This window comes from Macrosteles quadrilineatus, unplaced genomic scaffold (assembly GCF_028750875.1).
Source record: "Macrosteles quadrilineatus isolate MER2022 unplaced genomic scaffold, UCM_ALF_1.0 Scaffold_47__1_contigs__length_942521, whole genome shotgun sequence".
Lineage (NCBI taxonomy): Eukaryota > Metazoa > Arthropoda > Insecta > Hemiptera > Cicadellidae > Macrosteles > Macrosteles quadrilineatus.
This window is the reverse complement of record NW_026542640.1, coordinates 203,544-226,699: the sequence shown is the minus strand read 5'-3', so window position 1 is coordinate 226,699 and position 23,156 is coordinate 203,544. Positions and strand designations below refer to the sequence as shown.

At 35.2% G+C, this 23,156-nt stretch overlaps 1 protein-coding gene across 13 annotated transcripts in view; it reads left to right on the top strand.

Moving 5' to 3' along the window:
- LOC129005959 (muscle calcium channel subunit alpha-1-like) overlaps positions 1-23,156 on the top strand; it is a 332,295-nt gene that overhangs the window by 163,111 nt on the left and 146,028 nt on the right. For all 13 annotated transcript variants that reach the window (XR_008491886.1, XM_054435029.1, XM_054435032.1 and 10 more), the window contains exons 11-15: positions 8,051-8,196; positions 17,011-17,084; positions 17,487-17,638; positions 21,017-21,230; positions 22,062-22,182. Coding sequence is in view for 12 of the 13 variants with exons in the window: in XM_054435029.1 (XP_054291004.1) it covers positions 8,051-8,196; positions 17,011-17,084; positions 17,487-17,638; positions 21,017-21,230; positions 22,062-22,182 (707 nt within the window). In the remaining variant the exon portion in view is untranslated. The remainder of the gene's footprint in view (positions 1-8,050; positions 8,197-17,010; positions 17,085-17,486; positions 17,639-21,016; positions 21,231-22,061; positions 22,183-23,156) is intronic.

Here is a 23,156-nt window from a genome sequence, read left to right as displayed (position 1 = left end):
TGAGGATTCACAAATGAAAAATTATTTGTTCACATGATGCTACTGTTATTCATCCGGACCAGATGCCGGAAGTTCTTATCTTTTCGCCGGCCAGCAACGTCAAGTCACCGCGTTGCCCGAGGTAGCGAGCGATAGCTGCTTTATTACCAATGAGAAACAATACACCTACTTCGTACCACGATATTAAATAATAAATACTGCTATCTAAAAAATAATGGCTATTGCCGTTTTATACGCACAACTTTGTCTGAAGACATTTAGATTTGATCATTTTTGAAATTTCTTGACAATACTCGGCAGGGTCCGTCGCAGGTCCGGGTCCTGGTAAGATTCCCGAAAAATCCCGATCAAGGCTTGCGGGACACCCAGCTCACGGGCCCCCCACTGATGCTCCTTTGCTGAAAACATCACAAACCTGGTAAATTTTAAATTGGCTTGTGATTTTTGGGAAAACTGGATCACAGGAAGGTACCTCACAACCGGCGGGACAATGCAATGACGGCGGGACAGTGCAATGACGGCGGGACAATGCAATGACGGCAGGACAATGCAATGACGGCGGGACAGTGCAATGACGGCGGGACTATGCAATGACGGCAGGACAGTGCAATGACGGCGGGACTATGCAATGACGGCAGGACAGTGCAATGACGGTGGGACAATGCAATGACGGCGGGACAATGCAATGACGGTGGGACAGTGCAATGACGGCGGGACTATGCAATGACGGTGGGACAGTGCAATGACGGCAGGACAGTGCAATGACGGCGGGACTATGCAATGACGGCAGGACAGTGCAATGACGGTGGGACAATGCAATGACGGTGGGACAGTGCAATGACGGCGGGACTATGCAATGACGGCAGGACTATGCAATGACGGTGGGACAATGCAATGACGGTGGGACAGTGCAATGACGGTGGGACTATGCAATGACGGCGGGACTATGCAATGACGGCAGGACTATGCAATGACGGTGGGACAGTGCAATGACGGCGGGACTATGCAATGACGGTGGGACAGTGCAATGACGGTGGGACTATGCAATGACGGCAGGACAGTGCAATGACGGTGGGACAATGCAATGACGGTGGGACAGTGCAATGACGGCGGGACTATGCAATGACGGCAGGACAGTGCAATGACGGTGGGACAATGCAATGACGGTGGGACAGTGCAATGACGGCGGGACAGTGCAATGACGGCGGGACTATGCAATGACGGCGGGACTATGCAATGACGGCAGGACAGTGCAATGACGGTGGGACAATGCAATGACGGTGGGACAGTGCAATGACGGCGGGACAGTGCAATGACGGTGGGACAGTGCAATGACGGCGGGACTATGCAATGACGGTGGGACAGTGCAATGACGGCAGGACAGTGCAATGACGGTGGGACAATGCAATGACGGTGGGACAGTGCAATGACGGCGGGACTATGCAATGACGGTGGGACAGTGCAATGACGGCAGGACAGTGCAATGACGGTGGGACAATGCAATGACGGTGGGACAGTGCAATGACGGTGGGACAGTGCAATGACGGCAGGACAGTGCAATGACGGCAGGACAGTGCAATGACGGTGGGACAGTGCAATGACGGCGGGACTATGCAATGACGGCAGGACAGTGCAATGACGGTGGGACAATGCAATGACGGTGGGACAGTGCAATGACGGTGGGACAGTGCAATGACGGCGGGACTATGCAATGACGGCAGGACAGTGCAATGACGGTGGGACAATGCAATGACGGTGGGACAGTGCAATGACGGCGGGACTATGCAATGACGGCAGGACAGTGCAATGACGGTGGGACAATGCAATGACGGTGGGACAGTGCAATGACGGTGGGACTATGCAATGACGGCGGGACTATGCAATGACGGCAGGACTATGCAATGACGGTGGGACAGTGCAATGACGGCGGGACTATGCAATGACGGCAGGACAGTGCAATGACGGCGGGACTATGCAATGACGGCAGGACAGTGCAATGACGGTGGGACAATGCAATGACGGCGGGACAATGCAATGACGGCGGGACAGTGCAATGACGGCGGGACTATGCAATGACGGCGGGACAATGCAATGACGGTGGGACAATGCAATGACGGTGGGACAATGCAATGACGGCGGGACAGTGCAATGACGGTGGGACAATGCAATGACGGTGGGACAATGCAATGACGGCGGGACAATGCAATGACGGCGGGACTATGCAATGACGGCAGGACAGTGCAATGACGGTGGGACAATGCAATGACGGCGGGACAATGCAATGACGGCGGGACAGTGCAATGACGGCGGGACAGTGCAATGACGGCGGGACTATGCAATGACGGCAGGACAGTGCAATGACGGTGGGACAATGCAATGACGGCGGGACAATGCAATGACGGCGGGACAGTGCAATGACGGTGGGACAATGCAATGACGGTGGGACAATGCAATGACGGCGGGACAATGCAATGACGGCGGGACAATGCAATGACGGCGGGACAGTGCAATGACAGCGGTCATTTTAACACTCCACTGGAGATCAATTAAAAAGACCTATGTCTGAACACTTTCCTTACCACTTGTGCTGTTGGTTTTTTTAATGAACTTTAATGGCATCGTTTTAAGTACCGTAGTAGGCATTTAAAAGATTTCAAACAAAGTAATGTATTTGGACGGGACTGATACATTTTTACATCAACACTCGCCCTGGGTAAGTCCATTTATGTGAGAAACTGTCATATCTTTATATACATATAAATTGTTAAGAACATTAGAAATTTACTCGTCCATGTTGGCAAACCCCAAATTTATTCTTTGATCTTTAATCCCTCTAGGTATAGTTGTACACCAACTAAGTATCCGGATCAATTTGGACCAAAATCGCCTAAAAAAAGGGCCAGCTTGCACACATTTGAATAAAAAAAACTCTGTAAAATTGTAATTTTTAAATTTAAGTTACTGTAAAGGGACTAAAAGTGAGATGAATTGAAAACATATTTTGTTGAAAGCTTACATGTTCAACCACTTTATTGTATTTAGTCCATAGAAACATGTATACAGTGTACAGTTAAAACATCAGACCCTACAAATTCTCCCATCGCCCACTCTAAAGTAAAGAGCTTAGTGCAAGGGCAGACAGTAGGAAATCTTATTTCTTGCTAGGGACAAATCTGGATTATTGATGGTCCAGATTATTGACATCCAAATTATGGACGTTCTACTGTAATAATATTATTTTTAATAAAGTATTGCTAAGTAAACCAGGTCACGCCACTTCCCTAATAGTACAGGACAGTTATGCAAAAAAAGGCCCTAACCTAGAACAAATTATTTCAAAGGTAAACTCTTCTGGAATGTGTTTGGGACACACTCCTTAACATTTCCTTAAAAATTCCCAAAAAATCCCTCTTCAGCAAAATCAGCCATCTTGGAAAATGGCGGCGAAACAAATCAAACTTGCAAGGTTTTACGTAAAATGTTATAACTACATATTTATTCGACTTATAATAGTGGTACGAAGCTCAAACTACTCTAAAAAAAGTTTACTTCAAGAAAATAACACATTTATTGGTATTTCATCGTTTTTATATATAATAATTGTAGCTTAAATACAATTTTTGTAATTTCAAATGTATCTAGTTCATTCTTTTTATGATTTTAGGCCGTTCATACATAAATTAGGTATATGCCACCCAATTAGTAAAATGTAGAGCTTTAAATTTCAAACAATATACATATGACTTTTGTGATATTAAGCCAACAATCATGCCAATAACAAGAGTTTGCACCAGTATGCGCAGTGCGTAGTGCCGTGGCGGCGCGGCACCGCGGCCGACCAACAACAATCATCCGCTAACCACTGCCGAATTCGCAGTCAAATATCTGGAAAACGTTGGATGATATGCAATTTTATACAACAATGCATTTTATTATGAACAAAAATATTTTATCACCATCACTAAATACTTCTAATATGATCAATGCTAAGTTTATTGGTTTTTGATCTGCAAGAACCAATTAATTATCAACTATGGTTTTTAAAAGACTTAATGCTAGTGATTGCAATTATACCTTATTACTTGGAATTTTGCAGACATTTATCATTACTTTGTTTGTAATAATTGGCTATGGCAAATGTCTGCAAAATTCCTACTATAATAATTAATTAACGTATAGTAAGATATTTTAATTGACAGGGTAATTTTGTTTTATTATTTCATTGTTAAAAATGTTCATTATGTCTTGCCGTTAAAAACTGCCCTAAAATCCTGCAATAATAACAATACCAATACACTAGGCTGAAACAAATGCTCTTTACTTTAATCTTTTATTTTTATTTTGGATTAATAAAAAAATCTATTAAAAAATTTAAATCTGAATTTAACATAAATTTACGTTATTTGTATAAATACAAGAATAGGCCCTAGTCATGTTAAATCTTTTGATATTTGATACAATAATTACTTTATGGTGAATAATGTGAATTTTAAACAATAATGCGTTTAAGGGGGAACCCTACCTAAAAAAATGGAAATTACAAAAAAATATTATTTTTTTGTTTTATTACATATTCTTGTTCTTTACAAGTTTCTGGTTAAAATGATATATAATACAAGACTAAAGTATATTTGGAAACCATTTAAATTTGACTTTAAAAGTAAACTTTGCATTCAGTTTTGCATGCAAATAATTGCAAAGCCTCTGTGGAATACCGATTAAAAATGTTTTTTTAATAAATTCTAATACATTATTTTTAAGTATAATGCGTTTTATATCATATAGCACTAATCTCCATAGCAATACTGTACTTAATTGTGTTTGCAGTTCTATCTTGTAATAAAAATAAACCATATGGTTTTGTCTGCAGTATTTCTGTCTGCTGTTTGGTTTTTTGTTGATTACCGCGATTATTAATTTTCTACGTTTGCAAATACGCGAACAGCTGTAACTACAGTTCTAACTCACTTAGAAGCTTAATTTTTGTTTTATTTTGTAGGTAATATATATATATCTACAAACTGCAGTATGGATTAGTTAAAAATATAAAAATAAGTATTAAAAAAAAAACTTAATAAAAAAACCGAATAAAAAAATAATATGAATTTATTTTATTTTTATTTTATAAGCTATAGTTGGCTTATGTTAAAACCCATACTACAAGTTGTAGGTACCACTGAGAGGATTTAAATAGAAAAAAAAGTTTATCGATATCTATCTTAGAACTTGAGAAATCACTGTTCCTGTAAAACACGCTATTTTAAAAAAAACTACCCCCATAGGGGTTGAAGGGGGTGTAAGCCAAAAAAGTGCATACAAGGTGTTGTTACCCTTAGGACAATAATAAAAAATATTTATATTAACAATTTCTTCATTATTGTAGATTTTGATATTTTAGGTAGGGTTCCCCCTTAAAAAGAATACAACATAGATAATTTTATCAGGTAAGACTGGGACGCATCACTGGCTGTGTACAGTATTTTAACCGGAATATAAATGAAAGATGACAGTGGGATTGGTTATATGATATGTTTTTTTTAATAGATGTATTAATACGACAACTGCCTTGATTAAACTACACACAGAATAAATATCATTCATGTAATCAATAAAGTTTAGTATTTGAAATTTTCTTTATACTTTATTATTCCGGTTTCGAACTATGTTTTAATGTTTTTCTTAAATATCCTTTATAGCTGTAATAAAATTATACGTTTATTTTCATTAGAAAATATTGCTTAATATGTCTAATAATTGTTATTAAAATTAAACTTATGCATATTTAAAAATTTTATTCATATTTGAATTTTTATTCATGATTTTTTACACTTATTAAAAACCAAAGGAAAATTTTTGTTAATTGTAAATAATTTAGGACCAACGTTAAACTTTTACTCTTAATTTCTCATCTGCGTCGCTTGGTTCCCTTATGCATCAAGACATCCAATTAAAAGTAAAGAAAATGATATATTCGCAGCATAGTGGATAGGTACCGTTATTGTTACAGGTTACTGAAAAATAACCAATAAGCAACATGAAGCCAAGTGATTAACATTATTTGTAAAAGCAAGAAAAGTTTTGAAAATTAAATAAAAAATAAAAGATACTTTGAATCATTGTACACTAGAGGTTGTCCAGTGGTCGAAAACTCGATCAAAAATACGTAGGCCTACTGTTGGTTTTTTTATATAAAATCGGTTGAGGTATGTTGAAATATCTTTGAGGATGAACCTTTTTGGCTGAAAGTGAGTGTGATCATGCGTTCAATGTTCACATGTCAATTTTTGAGGTTAAATCAAAACAAACAAACTGGCATGTTGTCAATTAGGGGCAATTTTGTATTTACAAATGAATATTTATTTAAGATCAAATAAATTAATTTAGTATATGTCATTGTATGATTTATTTCAAAACATTCAGTATTTTGGCTACTGCTTTTTATAACCCAAACTCGAATCTTGCTTTAATTCATCCAAAATTCAACAAAATTTGTATGTAAAGAACATTAATTCTCAGCCTTATGGATAAGTACCGTTATTATTTCAGGACTTTGGGGCAATTAGACTATTAAAATTACCCTGTTCAATTGTAAATATGTAAATAAAATCTAAATTCTTTGTCAAGAATATACCATAACAACAGTTACAGGTAAATATTAAATATCGGCTGCACTTTACTTTACATTGGTCCTACACTCATTGGAATTAAAATATCGATTATACGATTGTTTCATTCGATATATCGTTTGGTTAGTTAGGTTAGGTTAACCTTACCTAACTAACTGAACGATATATCAAATTAAGTTAAACAATCGATTATTCGATATGTCGATCTATTTTTTCATTCGAATGAGTGTAGGACTTAAAGTAAAGTGCAGCCTAAATATCTTATTATCCCTTTATTAATTATTATTATAGTAGTATTTTTGCAGACATTTGCTATAGCTAATTATTACAGACAAAGTAATGATAAATGACTGCAAAATTCCAAGTAATAAGGTATAATTACAATCACTAGCATTAAGTCTTTTAAAAACCATAATTGATAATTAATTGGTTCATGCAGATCAAAAACCAATAAACTTAGCATTGATCATATAAGAAGTATTTAGTGATGGTGATAAAATATTTTTGTTCATAATAAAATGCATTGTTGTATAAAATTGCATATCATCCAACGTTTTCCAGATATTTGACTGCGAATTCGGCAGTGGTTAGCGGATGATTGTTGTTGGTCGGCCGCGGTGCCGCGCCGCCACGGCACTACGCGCTGCGCATACTGGTGCAAACTCTTGTTATTGGCGTGATTGTTGGCTTAATATCACAAAAGTCATATGTATATTGTTTGAAATTTAAAGCTCTACATTTTACTAATTGGGTGGCATATACCTAATTTATGTATGAACGGCCTAAAATCATAAAAAGAATGAACTAGATACATTTGAAATTACAAAAATTGTATTTAAGCTACAATTATTATATATAAAAACGATGAAATACCAATAAATGTGTTATTTTCTTGAAGTAAACTTTTTTTAGAGTAGTTTGAGCTTCGTACGACTATTATAAGTCGAATAAATATGTAGTTATAACATTTTCCGTAAAACCTTGCAAGTTTGATTTGTTTCGCCGCCATTTTCCAAGATGGCGGATTTTGCTGAAGTGGGATTTTTTGGGAATCCTCAGGAAATGTTAAGGAGTGTGTCCCAAACACATTCCAGAAGAGTTTACTCTTGAACTAATTTGTTCTAGGTTAATCGCTATCTGTCCTGTACTATAACCCAACAGTCCAAGTAAACTGTCACCTGTTACCTCAGTTATTGCCCAGGTTTCATCCTGAGATGGCTCCTGCCCGTTTGGTCATTAGCACAGTATTTGGTTCAAACTGTTGTATTTATTTAACTTCCTAATACCCCTACAGTGTAAGAACACTACACAACACAAACAATCTACATCATGTAATTGGGATAAAGTATTGAGGATCTACAACACACTTAAATATTTATTTTGCTAAGAAGCTACTTTAAAAAAAATTACGTTGCTAATTTCAGAGTCAACAGAAGAATGCGGAGAGCATGTAGAAAGGCTGTAAAGTCGCAGGCATTCTACTGGTTGATCATAATTCTGGTTTTCCTCAATACCGGAGTGCTGGCCACCGAGCATTATGCACAGCCTGATTGGCTGGATGATTTCCAAGGTGAGAATCCTCATTAGTATTATATAAAGATTTTTCAAAATGTAGAGCATCTTCGGGCTTTATAAGTATGTTTTATGATATCTTTGAAATGCTATCGTGTATTAAAACATTCTATTTAATTTCTTGATGCTTATGTCTAAGACAGTTTTGACTGAAATCGAAAGATATGTCACTGTGAATTAGAAAGTAAAAATCAAATAATCTTTCTTCATAAGATAGATTGAATAGTACCTAAAAAGAAAAAAAATGCTTTTACACGTATGGAGATTAAACAAAAAATAAGTAATCTTTTTTTCCATAAAAATAAAATACAAAGAGAAATATGTTTTTCAGTCAAGGGGGTGGGAGTGTTGCACGACATCCAAATGTCACAACGTCCATTGATATTTAAGTCAGTGTCTGCTGTCTCACGACGTCCAATATAAACTATTCGACTGTAGCACGACGTCCAAATCTCATCATGTCCAAAAGTACAGTAACTGCAAGAAACATAATCTTTCAACAAGCTTTGGACATCATGGGATTGGTCGTCGTGCAACAGCGCACTTTATACTCTTAAAAGTAATAGTTATAGTTCGACCCAGTCAAGTTTAAGTAATCAACCACACTAGATCCTGTCTGGAACGGATTTAAACTCTTCACCGACAGGTCTCAAGGATCCAGACTAAATTTTAAAAATCACTCAAAAAATAGCAACAAACTAAACACATTTTCAATTTTTTGTCAAAATATTCAACATTTAAATTAACGGAAAGAACTATTAGAAGTTGTTTTAGAAGAAATTAAACCCAATATCATTTTTTGGACCGAACACAACATGAAAGAAAATTAAATAGAAAGATTTAATTAACCCAACTTTTCTATTACTTCTGCATACTCTCGTACAACCACCTTCGGCGGTGGTGTGATGATTCTGTCGGAGAAGAGTTTGAACTCAAAACCCTTAACTTTAAAAAAAGTTTATGAACTGACTGAGGATAGCTTTTTGAGTGTTGTCTGGCTAAATATAGAATAGAAAAATTGCCTTTTGTGCTGGTAGGAGTTTACAGAAAGCCCCAATTACAAACATTAGAATTTTTAAGTAGATTAGATAGGTTAATTGAACTTTTAGTTGCTTAAAAGATGAAGTAAATTTTGTTATTGCTGGGGATTTCAACCTTAATGTATTACTTACAACAAATGAATGCACAATAAGCTTCGATTCAACTGCTTGGACCACGAGTCCACCCCTCTCACAATACAATACAACAAATAAAGTCCAAACTTTAAAAAACATCCTAAAAAGCTACAATTTTAACTATTTAGTAAATTTTCCAATAAGTGTAACCTGTAATACTGTCACACAGCTATGGATAATATTTTAACGAATATATATAAGTCATTGACACATGTTACTGGAATCATCACATCTCTTTCCGATCATGATGGACAAATTTTAAAACTAACATTATCCAAATACAAGAAATTAAATTTGGCCAGTGAATATGTTGAATGTAGATTTTTCTGATAATAATATGAATATAAAAAAAATATTCTTTCATATGAAAACTGGCTTCCATTATATTTATCAAAAGTGGAAAATAAGTTTGATGTATTTAACAAAATTTTTCGAAATAATTTTAATTTAGTATTTCAAAAATACCCCTGCCGCAGCAAACCCTCAGACGAAGTGAATTTCCATTTGCCTGATTGGATTTACAATAAAATATCTCATTAAAAATATCACATTTTTATTCCCTATTTAAATAGCATTAGTTTAACGAGTACGTAGGTTTGCTGCGACAGGGAGGGTAAAAAAGGTGTTTTTAGTAAATGTCAATGTCAATAGTTTAGTAAAGTAAATGCATTTTCCAAATTTGATCAAAATATGTTCATAAACAAGCAAACTACAACAAGTTTACTTATTCTCCATAAAAACAACATGGGAATTTTAAATTTACAATTTTTTTGAATTTTCTCTGTAATTATGAGGCGCATAACAACGCTTCAATATACTAAATTGTTTGTTTTTCTTAGCTCTACAAAATGAATGGTTTCAAAATAAATTGCAAAATTTTATGTTTATTTTGTCAAAAATGGGAAAACAAATTTTTACCCAATAAAACACCCCATAAACCCCCGTTCCCATAGGTCCGATCATGCTGGTTCACGAACTCGTTCGAATAAATGTAGTTTTACACGTTTCTACCAAATTTCATCGAAATCTGATCATTTTTTCTTAAGTTATCGTGCTAACGGACATATATATATATATATATATATATATATATACATATATATATGAATTTGAACAGATGGGATGGTGTTTTTGTCCTCTGGGACCTCAAAACGAAAAAGTAAATCGGTCCCTGATCAAATCAAATCAAATCAAATCAATCTTTATTCATAATGTGTACATGAGTCATACAACGGAATAGTGTCATTTCCTTATAGCTAACAGGGCTTATAATACATATTTACAACTGGTTATACTCCTCAATTGAATAAATAGGATTTGATGTAATACAATTTTTTAACTTAATTTTAAATTTATTAACATTATTTTCTTTTTTTATTTCTTTAGGTAAAGTTCTAAAAAACTTTGCTCCTGCATATGATGGTTTTTTGGTGTAGAGTTGCAATCTGTGATGAGTGGGTATGATTTCCGATTTATTTCTGGTATTGTATGGGTGAGTTGGATGGTTTATTAATGGCTTGCTTGAATTCAAAGTTTTGTAAACCATAATTGTATCAAAAATATACTGTCCATAAACTGTAATAATTTGAAGATTTTTGAAATGCTCTCTACAGGATACTTCTTGATGAAGATTTTTAATGATCCGAATTGCTTTTTTTTGAAATTTTTGAATTTTATCAAGATTTTCTTGTTTGGTGGAGCCATAAAGACAGATGCCAAATGATATATGGGAATGTATATAGGAATGGTATATTAGTTTGAGTGTTGATTGACTACATAAATCTGCCATTTTTCTCAAGGCACATAAACCTGAATTAATTTTTGATATGATTTTGTCCACGTGTTCATTCCAATTTAGGTTGCCATCTATTAGTAGACCGAGAAATTTTGTGCTAAAAATTTGTTCAATAGGTTCCAGGTCTTATTCCTGATCCAGGTCTTACCATGAGTACTATGGTAATAGCTTATTCCCTATAAGTGAAATTCGCTAAAAGAAAATCAAAAGCTATTTGTATAAAAGGAAAAGTAACTGGATTACTGAAGAATTGATGATGGAGAAAAAGTATATAGGTTGTTGAACTATCAAAATATGCTAGACTTAAGTAATGATGATATAATTAATTACTGTAAATTAAAAGATGGAGATTACAAGAATAAAACTTGTTAAGGCTAAGAAAACTTTTTATGATGAAAAAATAAAACCTCTGAAAATGTCTGCAATAAAACCTGGGAGATAATACAAGAAGAGTCAGGCAAAAATGTTAACAGCTTAAGAGGAGCAATCAATGTAATAAAGATAGATGGTGAAGCTATATGTGATTCTCTGAGCATCTCAAACTTTTGTAATAATTACTATATTAATGTAATACAGTCCACTCTTGGTAATTCAACACTTGATAATTCAAAACTCTCGATAATTCAAAATGAAGGCTCAGTCCCTAGAGAATCTCTCAATATTTCAAATTTTTACCATGCATTTTGATACACTCGGTATTTCAAAGTCCAAATAGAGGGCAGGTCAATTTGTAACACACAGTAATTCGAAGTTTCGTCGAAAAAACACTCTATAATTCGAAGTAACTCAGTAATTCGAAGTTTCGTCGGTTAACACTCTTTAATTCGAAGTCATGATGTAATTCGAAGTTTTGTCGAAAAAACACTCTATAAATCAAAGTCACGCAGTAATTCGAAGTTTAGTCGGCAAAACACTCTATAATTCGAAGTGATCTCTTCCTGTTATAACAGGAAACTATACAGTACAGTACATCCTGTTCCCATGGTAGGCTAGTGTTGGACGTTTTGATGTTTGTTTAGTTAGAGCAGTAGTCTGAGTTAGTTCGCTGACTTGCGCGACATCTCCTTGAGCAAAAACGTAGTTGTCGACAGCTGATAGTTCAGCTATTGGCGAAATATATAGCGCTAAATAACAGATTTCTTTGCAACTACAGTAACTGAAAAATAAGCCGTTGATTGTTTAAAAGTGTACTAAAATACGGTATGATGTTTTATTGTAACGTGCTGTACCTTTGTATGTATTAAACAAACAAACTCTCTGTAATTCGAATGGTTTATTTTTCTCCCGATAAATCGAACTCTTGATAATTCAAAACTCTTGATAATTCAAATTGATATGCTTGGCCCACCAATTTCGAATTATCAAGAGTCTACTGTAGATGATATTGTTCAGGACGCCTCAAATAATTCAATTTTGCCCAATGGAATAGGTTTGCAGGACAACATAAATCATATTGAACTTGAATCCTTTAAAATGTAAACCAGTTAATGAATCAGAGATTGAAAAAAATATTTTCCCCTAAAAGAAATAAGCTATCAAGTGGCCACAATGAAGTTACTTTAAAGTTAATTAAACATACAGTAAACGCCTTGTTAAAGCCATTAGTACATTTAGTTAACAGTTCCTTAATAACCGGAGTTTTTCCTCACAGTTTAAAAATTTCTAAAGTAGTGCCCATTTTTAAGAAAGGTGAAAAAACTGAAAGAAGTAATTACTGTCCAGTTTCTGTTTTACCTGCTTTATCAAAAATATATGAACGGGTGGGGTATAATAGATTCTTTGAGCATTTACAAAATAATAACCTTTTAGACAAAGAACAGCATGGTTTCCAAAAAGGAAAATCAACAACTTCAGCTCTTCTGAGATTTGCGGAAACAATAATTGACTCTATTGACAAGGGGGATAAGGTATGTGTCATGAAATACTTCTTAAGAAGCTTAAAGTTTTGGGCCTGCCAGATGTTCCTTTAAAATGGTTTAAATCATACCTCTCCGATAGATCTTAGTACTGTATGTTGAAATAGTTTCAAAAAAGGAAACCAAGTTGTTAAAAATAAATCACAAACATTAAAAATCAAACATGGAGTCCCTCAGGGTTATATATTAGGACCATTATTATTTCTCTGCTCTATGACCTTGTTATGCCCTCAATTTTAAAACCAAAGATAGAAACCAAAAGCCAGTTATTGTTGTACACAGAAGATTCAAACCTAATTATTTCAGCTAAGAATTACCAAAATCTTGAACTTGCCTGTAATGAAAATTTGAGTAAAGTTCAATCCTATTTTCTTAAAAATAAACTTTTTTTTAAACTGTCAGAAAGCCAACCAAATCGTTTTTTCGGCCTCAAAAAGGAAATAAACAACAGAATTAAACATCTTTGTTAGAAATTAAAAATATATAGAAGATCTTGAGCATACTCAATTTTTATTAGGGCTTTACGTAGACACAAATCTTAAATGGGATTATCATACACAATTCATAACACACAAATTTCCTCAGGGTTATATGTTTTGAGGCATATATCACTATTATGTAGCCTGGACACTCTAAAAATCAATATATTTTGCGCATATACATTCCCATTTGTCTTATGGTCTGGCAATATATGGAGGAACGTCCAAACAAAATTTAGATACAGTACTGAAACTAAAAAAAAAAGGCTATAATAATCATGCTATACTTAGACAAACGAATAACTGTGAAAGATAAATTTTCAAAACTACATTTTTTGACTGTCTATGATCAATATATACTAGAATTTATGTATGTTAAAAACCAACTACAAAGATTGAAAATTAGAAAAAATGTACATTCATATGACACTAGAAATAAGAATGATATAAATTTATCAAAACATAATCTCATCTTTTATTGAAAAAAGGGAACCTATATGGGATCAAAATTTTCAAACCATTTTCTTACCAAATTAAAAAGTAAAATAAACCAAAATGATTAAAAAAACTAGTTAAGAATCATCTGCTGCAAGAGTTATTATTCATTTGAAGAGTTTTTTCAATTTAAAAAAGACTAAAAAAGGTTGAGGTGCTCCGCTGGGAAAAAAACAATAAAACTGTATGCAATTTCTACTTTTCTGTAAAGTGAAATAAAAATGTAAAAAAAATAGTTGTAGTCTGAAATTGACATTTGACACTATTCATGTACGTACACACAATATGAATAGAGAATTTTGATTCTGATTCTGATTGATAGATAGATTTTTACCAAGGCATAAATATGTTTAGGCCTAGAGTTTTTCAATTTTACTGCAAATGGATATCAAACTCCATTATCATACCTAGATACCTATTAACGTCTTGATGATGTATAAATGAAATTTGAATATTAGTTGATGTTAACCATTAACTGTGTCTATGCAGGGCCGCGTTAAGGGAGAGTGGCGCCCTGGGCAAACCCAAAAGCAGCGCCCCCCTTATATATATACAGTAACTATAAAGGTTTTTTTTTACGCTAGTGGCATTTTACGAGAGTTACGAGGGATAAATGTTTTAGTTTGGTGATTGGGGTTAGTGCAATGAACTTGAGAGTAGTTGCTATGCGAATGCCTCTTGCCCTGCGCCAATAGCTTAATGCACTACGCAGTGATTTGATTACTGTTCAGTACAGTACAGTATGCAGTTCATTACACCATCGATCTCTGTAATAATAGAGATCGATGCATTACACACGTATTGAACGAGATTCTACGAAGAGAGTATTTTTTTACCATGGTTCCTAATATAGGCCCGTGCATATATATATTTATACATTATAGCGTGTTTTTTTACCAGTTTTGTTTTGGGAGGGAGTTTTCAATTCCGTATCAGTGGAAATACTGGTTAATACATTTCACTTTCTTTAAAACTGCTTCTTGAGTTTGTTTTCTTTTAGCCAACAGCTTGCGGCTCTCGGCTCCACTAGGTTTTTTATGCATTTTTCACTGTTTATAGGCCTACTTACTTGTATCAACACTTCTCTATTTATTTATTACTGGTTCACTAACTGCAGTGTGAGTGTCAACACTGACTAGTGACTGTAACAGTTTAGCTTGTGTTGTGACTGATTTGACGACTGTGCAGTAGGCACAACACGAACACAACCTAACGACTACTGAGGGAGGAGTCCTACTACTAGTCTACTACTGTGTACTGGACTGGCGCCGCGGCCGCCGCGCGGTAGTTGGTAGTTGTGACTTTTGGGGATGGGGGTGGGACTGGAAGGGAGAGGAGGGGCACGTCAACCGTAGGCCTGTAGACTACAGCTGGACTACGTGCTATTCCTGTAATTTTCTGACGTCACCCATATTGCAAACAAAAAATCAGCTGATGTATTGCCATATAAGTATATATTTGTTTGATTTGATTGTTATTGTTTTTATAATTTTTCTCAATGGTAAAATGGTGTTTGCAATCCGAGTGACGTCAGCATACGACAGGAATAGCACACCTATGTATTTGTGGAGGGTATTTCCTTCCTCCATGCAGGCCTACTGCCCTGCCTCTGATAGTATAGTGAGTGCGCCCGGTTCACACTGCTACCTGCCTTTCCCTGACTACACGAGGTAGGCCTATAACCTGAATGTCGAGTATTTTCAATTTTGTTGTATTTATTTACTTTTGCAATGAGGGAAAATCACTTAACTACAAGATGAAATCACCCATTTTATTTTTGAAATCCCGGCTGATAAAACCCTATTTTTCCTAGTGCGGGCGGAGGTTCAGGGCGCGCCCTGGGCGCCCCCCAACCACCGGCGCCCCTGGGCATATGCCCAGTCTGCCCGTTTATAAAAGTGGGCCTGTGTCTATGTTGTAACCCCAGCTTAATCAATTATCTTGAAAGATACAGTTTTTGGCATATTTGATTGTAGTCCCAATATAACAGTAGAGGCCTATATGTCATTCTTTATCTCATCATTTAGAAGAGAGGAGTATTTAGTTGACCCATATCTATAAGGCTAGGATCACATTGGACACACGCTTGCACAAGAAATTTGGTGGCGCATGTGTGCGCTAGCTTACGTGAACAGCGATGTGCTCACACTGAAAGCAAGGAGTTGCAATTACTAATTACTATAATCAGGTCAGTTAAAATTGTGGTGTTAGATGACTAGGACATTGTTTTAGAAAGTGTTATTAAGGAGTTTTTATCATGGATGAACAAGATATTAGGGACGAGTTGAAAACGAGTATTTTGTGGACAGAGAGCAAGATGGAGAGTATGCACTAATCTTTCAACGACTTGCTAAGGCAACCTTACAAGATTTTCTGGTACTTCAAAATGACACCAGAGACTTTCTATTACACTGGACAATAAAAAACCTATACTAAGCAGGAAATCAAATTTTTCAGGCAAGAATTTCCCTATCCATAGTACAGCACGTCACTTCTACTCTACCCAATGTTCAGGAATCAACTGACCTCTGAACTGAGATTCTGCCATTTGCGCACGCTTGCAACTACGAAACAAATATCTTTGTTTCGGTGCAGAGTCTGAGCAAGCTTGCGCAAACATGCACTTGCTGGTGGCGGACAGTGTGAGCAGCAATGGACAAGTCACCACTTGTTTCTGTTGATCTCAGTCAGATTTTGATTATAGGTGCATCATTACGCTGTTTTACTTATAGATCTGTTTTACTGCAGAATTACGCTTGTGCATGCGTGCGCAACCAAAATAATTGTGCAAGCTTGCGTCCAATAAGGTAGGTGTTGTAGGTGCCAGATTGAGAGTGCTATTTCATTAGAAAATAAACTTCAGGAATTCCAATTTACTTATTTAAGAAATGTAGTCTTTGCATGAAAATTGTTATCTTTACATTCCTCTCTCTTATTGCTTTTATTTTTCAGAGGCAACAAATATGTTTTTCATTGCCCTCTTCACATTGGAGATGCTTTTAAAAATGTACAGTTTAGGGTTTCAGGTAAGATTGTTAATTTATTATTGACACCATATTTTAAACAAATTACATTCTTAGTTTGATTGAAAATGTCATTACACTAGGTAAGATAACCAAACCATAGAAGGTTCCTTAAGCTTGGTTCCCAGTGTAATATGACATTGGTATTAAAAGATTTATTGTAAGAACATGAATATTTACACATTTTAAATTAAGTGTATCAATTGATTCAATTGAATAAAGTAACAACTCATGATTAAAATAAAACCTAAATAAAAATAAAATTGTCATAAATAAACTGTTTTATTAAAAATATATTCTATGTTTTGGTGTTAAAATGTATAGTTTTCCAATTAAATGTACCTACTTTAAAAGAAACCATGGATTTAAAAGTAGCATCGAATAACAAATTTTCCTTTGTTTCAGGGATATTTTGTTTCATTATTCAATCGTTTTGATTGTTTTGTCGTTATTGGAAGCATTTCAGAAATGGTTTTAACAAGAACACATTGGATGCCACCTTTAGGTGTATCTGTTTTGCGTTGTGTACGATTGCTCAGGGTTTTTAAAGTAACCAAGTAAGTAATTTGTGTTTGTAAATTAATTGTTGTAAAAATTTGTAGAACTATTTGTTTGACATTAGAAAAATCTTGAAACTACTATTAGGTTAATATCAAGGTACAGTATATGAAGCATTTTCTGTTATTATCGTTTTGTGTATTTTAATTTTTTATCACCTAACTAAATTTGAAAATTACACTTTTTAGAAGAATTCATTACTTAAACATTTTTTACTAAGCCTGTATTATTAAAAAAATAAATAATCGGTGTCTTAAGTGCTGAAAACATTTTGTGTTTTTGTAATAACCTCTTAAATCCATATTTCATTAAATTTCAACAAAAAAACTTTAATCTAAACTCCTTAAATTATCTTATAAATAAATTATATATATATATCCAATTAAATGTTTGTAGGATTTACCTCCAAGGACAGATATTTCAAGATAATTTTGGGGTTTTTATTTGGTGTCATGAATCTTTTGCTACGTCATTACTGTAGTTTGAATACCCCTTTTTCTGAATTTGTTCAAAATTTGGGGTACAATTTAAATATATGGTCTATATGTTTCAATTTTTAAATGTTATACAAACAAACCCAGATTTGGAATGAGGATAAGGGTACAAGCATAGACAAAAAGAATTAAATATAGACCGTCAGCTGTGCTGCGGTTACCATAGGTTCTGGTGCCTACCGCTTGGAGCGCCATGTAGTTACGGCGTACGCGCTACGTAAACTACAGCGGTGTGCGCCGGAACCTATGGTAACCATGGTAACCACAGCAAGGCTGATAGTCTATATTTAATTCTCTTTGTCTATGGTACAAGCCAACTCCTCAAATTAATCCATGTTCATATTTTCAAACATATTTACTTTTAACATTTATCTGCATTGGTTCACGTCTATTTTAAAATTAGATAAATTTACTTAGAAGGAACTTGTATAAAGCATAACATAATGTGTAATGTACATAGCATAAGATAAGGTTTTTAACACGTTCGCTGCGGACTACCGCCCGGGCGGTAGCTCCGCGCTCCGCCACGCTGCGGCGCGCCGCCCGGGCGGTAATGTGCACCCGCCAAACTTATTCCGTTTGAGTACAGCCGCACTCCGGTGTAGGTCGGAGTATTTTTGTCCGTGCTTCGTGTATGACAGTGGCAGTTTTGTGGTGCAATCCATTTGTAATTATTGTTACTCATTCCGAAACTATACCTGGTGGATTTTGACTTACTCATTACGTTTGTTTACTGTAATTTTGTGCTATATTAATTTTGTTTTATTGTAAAATAATGGCATCTACTGTGGGTGTTTAGCAAACTACAAAACAGGACATCACCACACGTTATTTTATATTCGTCATACCGAAATATGAAAGCCAATAGCCCGGCAATCGGGTTTGTTCGACGCTGCGGGCTGCGCCGCACTGGAGCCTGCCATTTGATGGGCAGCAGCGAACGTGTTAAGCATAGCATAAAAACACCTTATAATGTGATTAGACCAACTCAATTTAGCTTTAATAAATTATAGAGTTTTGTATCAAGTTATGAACTTGTTATGGACCATTTCACTTCATTTAGCTGTTTTCTGTAGGATAAATGAATGGGATATATTGTTATAATATAATGTAAACTCAAAATGTGATTTTCATACTGTGAGGTAGGTCCCGGGTTCGATCCCCCCCAAGTCACCAATGGATTTATCTAAGTGATAATGCCGCAACCCCTAGGTCTAGCCTGAAGTAATGTGAAAAACAATCCCAGGCTCGTGCCTAGCGTCCTAGGACAAAAAAAAAAAAAAAGAGAATTGGTAAATTAATTGGTTTTTCTCTGCTTCTATATGGGTTGAAAATGGATAAGTATTTGTTTCCTCTAAGTACTATTTTTTCTGAACCAACACAAATTCACAGATGTTTATAAAGATCTTTTGTATCTAAGCTTGGCTTAATCTGGAAATCATTGATGTGTGATGGCACTGTTCCTTGATGGCTCCCTCCTCAGATCCAAACAAACAGAGACTCTCACCTGGGTTTGTCTAGTGTTGGTCAGCAGTATCCACACATCTTTCTTGTTGCATAGCCAGTACAAAAGAAAAGTGTGATGTTGTTTGTTAGTCCTTTTTAGGCCCTACTGCTCATAATCCATACTCTTTTGTCTTAGGCTGTATCAAACTTCAGTGAGTTTTTTTAGAACCCTTTCAGAAAATGTTTGTTCAATTCGTGATTTTGACCCTTTGTCATCTCCATCTCTCTGTTCTTGTAAAACTGAAATAAACGTTTGGACGTTGCACAATGTGACTTTTGTCCTATAAATATAATTCAATGTTTACTTGCTTACTTAGTCCCACTCAAGGTATTGACAACGTTAACTTTTAGAACTTGCATTCCGTTGGTTAACTGAGTGTGTACTGTGACTAATGATAATCCCTCTGTCTGGAAAACCAAAGATCACATAAGACTAAGATGGAGCACATTGGCCGTGCCAAGAAGCAATGATATTTCAGTAGTCTGTATCAAGATGGCGGCTGCCAGTCGTGATGAGCCTTAGTGGCGGACCAGTACTAATGAAATCTGAATTTATATCAATATTCAATAATATGTGTGAAAATATGGCTTTGCATTATGAATATTCCTTTAACTACGACCCCTCTTATATAACTCAAACTAAAGCCAAACTACATCAGTTACAACATTTTTTAATATGGTTTAGAAAATTTTACTCTTTATCAACAAAATTCACCGTTTTTTAACTTACCTGACCAAAAACTAAAAAAAATAGCAGCTGTTAAACGTTTTCATGTCACATTTCAAAACTCATATAAATAAACCGATTTTACTTGAGTATTTAAAATAGAAAATATTACTTTTTAAGCCTTTAATCAGAACAAATATTATTCAAGAATTCAGTGACTGCAAATTTGTAACTCAAAGATTCAACCATATGCCTTTACTCTAAATAGGCTAGATGCTGAGTTATGTGGAAGCGGAACATTGAGTTTTTGCGCCGTTTTTATCAACAACTAGCGCTTCTATCCTTGGGCAAGATGGCCATCTGTGCTTCGGTTGCTAGAATGTTAATTGGATAGGCGTGCATATAACCGGTCTTATGTGATCGTTGGAGTAAACCAACTGATGTAAAACTAATTTATGGCACGTAACGGCATTTAGGAATCCCTGGAAATTGTTTTCAGGAACCTTCTTACCCACTGGCCAGTAAACTGAACGTTTTGTTTTTAAGCTAGAGAACATCATTATGAACACTTATTTGGTGAGATAACATATTGCAAAATTTTAATAATGTTGTTAAATAGTTAAAAAGTAATTTTTTGTTAACTCTTAAAAAACGGTCGTAGGTAAAATATTTTAACACTTGAATACCATTTACTTATTACTCTTTTGCAGGTACTGGAGATCTCTATCAAATTTGGTCGCATCGCTGTTGAATTCAATCCAATCCATTGCGTCTCTGCTGCTTCTATTGTTCCTATTTATTGTTATTTTTGCTCTACTGGGGATGCAAGTTTTTGGAGGAAAGTTCAATTTTGAAGGTGCTGTAGATGATAAGCCTCGCCAAAACTTTGACAGTTTTTGGCAGAGCTTGTTGACAGTATTTCAGGTAAGAATCAAACTATGTAACTTATTTTAACAGCTTCCTGATCGCAACGCAATGATTGCTTCAGTTGACTCTTTTCAGAAAACTGGAAGTGTTATGAATAAAGTAGTAGTCATCTTATCATCATTTTTGGTCAGGCCCAATTCGAGTCTCTGATTGGACCTTAAACCGTGTTATTAAACCCAATGTCATTGCTAACTTTTCCTTAACTGTTACAGTATTGCTTTCCGATAGTTTGTGCCTGTTTGGAAATTTGGTGACCCAACATTTGAATCAAAAATTCAAAGTCAAAATAGCCATTTGTAGGAAGTTCTTGAAACTCCCGTCACACCCTAACTCACTCGACAAAGGAGTTAGTCTATGTCATCATCTTTTAAATCTTGAGACATGTCACTTCCACTACAGTATATTTAGTTCTTGCCTTAATCAAACAGGCAGCCGCAGCAAGAAACACATCCTACTCAGTACTCACGTGACATTGTCGTGTAAACTGACGTGGAAGTAGAAAAATATTAATAACAAAAGTGACAAACCAAAATAAAATGTTAATAATATTCAAAAGTTGCTAATTTTAATATTTCATATTTGTTAATAACTCCGGTCTAAATGCGGCTTTATGTTAAACATAATGACTAGTTAAAACTGTTCGTAATTGTAACATTTTTACATTTGTTTACCGTCTTGTAAATGTTTACAGTATAATTTTAAATACAATATATCAGATAGTGTTTGAAGACATATTTTATTTATTTTATTCCTATCTTTGCTCTTTTGCAAACTTTTTTAAAAGTTATATATTTATTATATCTAGTTGTTAAATCAGTCCTTTTTTAGATATTGACTGGTGAAGATTGGAACGCAGTGATGTACGACGGAATCCAGGCATATCACGGTGTCGGAGGATTTGGCATCTTGGCCTGTATTTACTTCATCATTCTGTTCATCTGTGGTAACTGTATCCTTTAACATTGGCAAACAATGGTATGGATATATTTTATTCCTGAATTATTTATACTACAATATTTCTCTTCAGGTCTAAAATCTTGGCAAAGTATGAAACGCAAATAATGCAATTGATATAACAAACGTAACGTGACAATCGGTAATAGTTGAAGTATTATTTTCATAATAATATCAGAAGCAGAAAGCATAAAACATTTACTATAAACACACCAACAACAACAACAACAACAAGATTGCTTGTATTTAGGGTCTATAATTTTATCTTTGTAATTGGATTAAACTATGGGTGTGTAAGCACATGATTTGTTATGTGTATCATAAATTATTTTTCCTACAGTTACCTAACAATATACATGTTCTCTCACTGATTTGAGAAAGCAAAGTGGCCAATTCGCTCATCAGTGAGACAATGTTAACATTGTCTCACTCTAATTACTTTGTCTCACTCCAGATTTGCAACGTGAAGGTAAGAAATAGTGAGCGCGTAACATGCAGGCAACGTCGTATGCGCGCGAAATACGTTGGCAGCACTGGCTGTAAATCAGCTGGTCAGCTGATGTACTGTTGTATTTGTCACTTCACATTAAATGTTATATTAAAAGTTCACTGTGCAAAAATAGGTTATGTTTCTTCATAAATTATGGTAATAAATTATGGTTTTATGGTAACTGTAGGAAAAGTATAATGTGCAACTCGAGTTCAAAGTACAATTGCCTCACTCGAGAAACCATTCCTCACTCGCCTACGGCTCGTGAGTAAGGATTTCTCTCGAGTGAGTCAATTGCTCACTTTTCTCACTAGTTGCACAAATAACTATTACCTACGACCGTTTTTTAAAGTAGCCATTTCAGTCCAGTTCTTAGAATTGAAAAGTTTCACTTTACAGCTGTTTACTTTCATATCCGCATAGTTTCATTTCATATCCGCATAGTTTTCTCATATCCACACAGGTAACGAACCAATGAG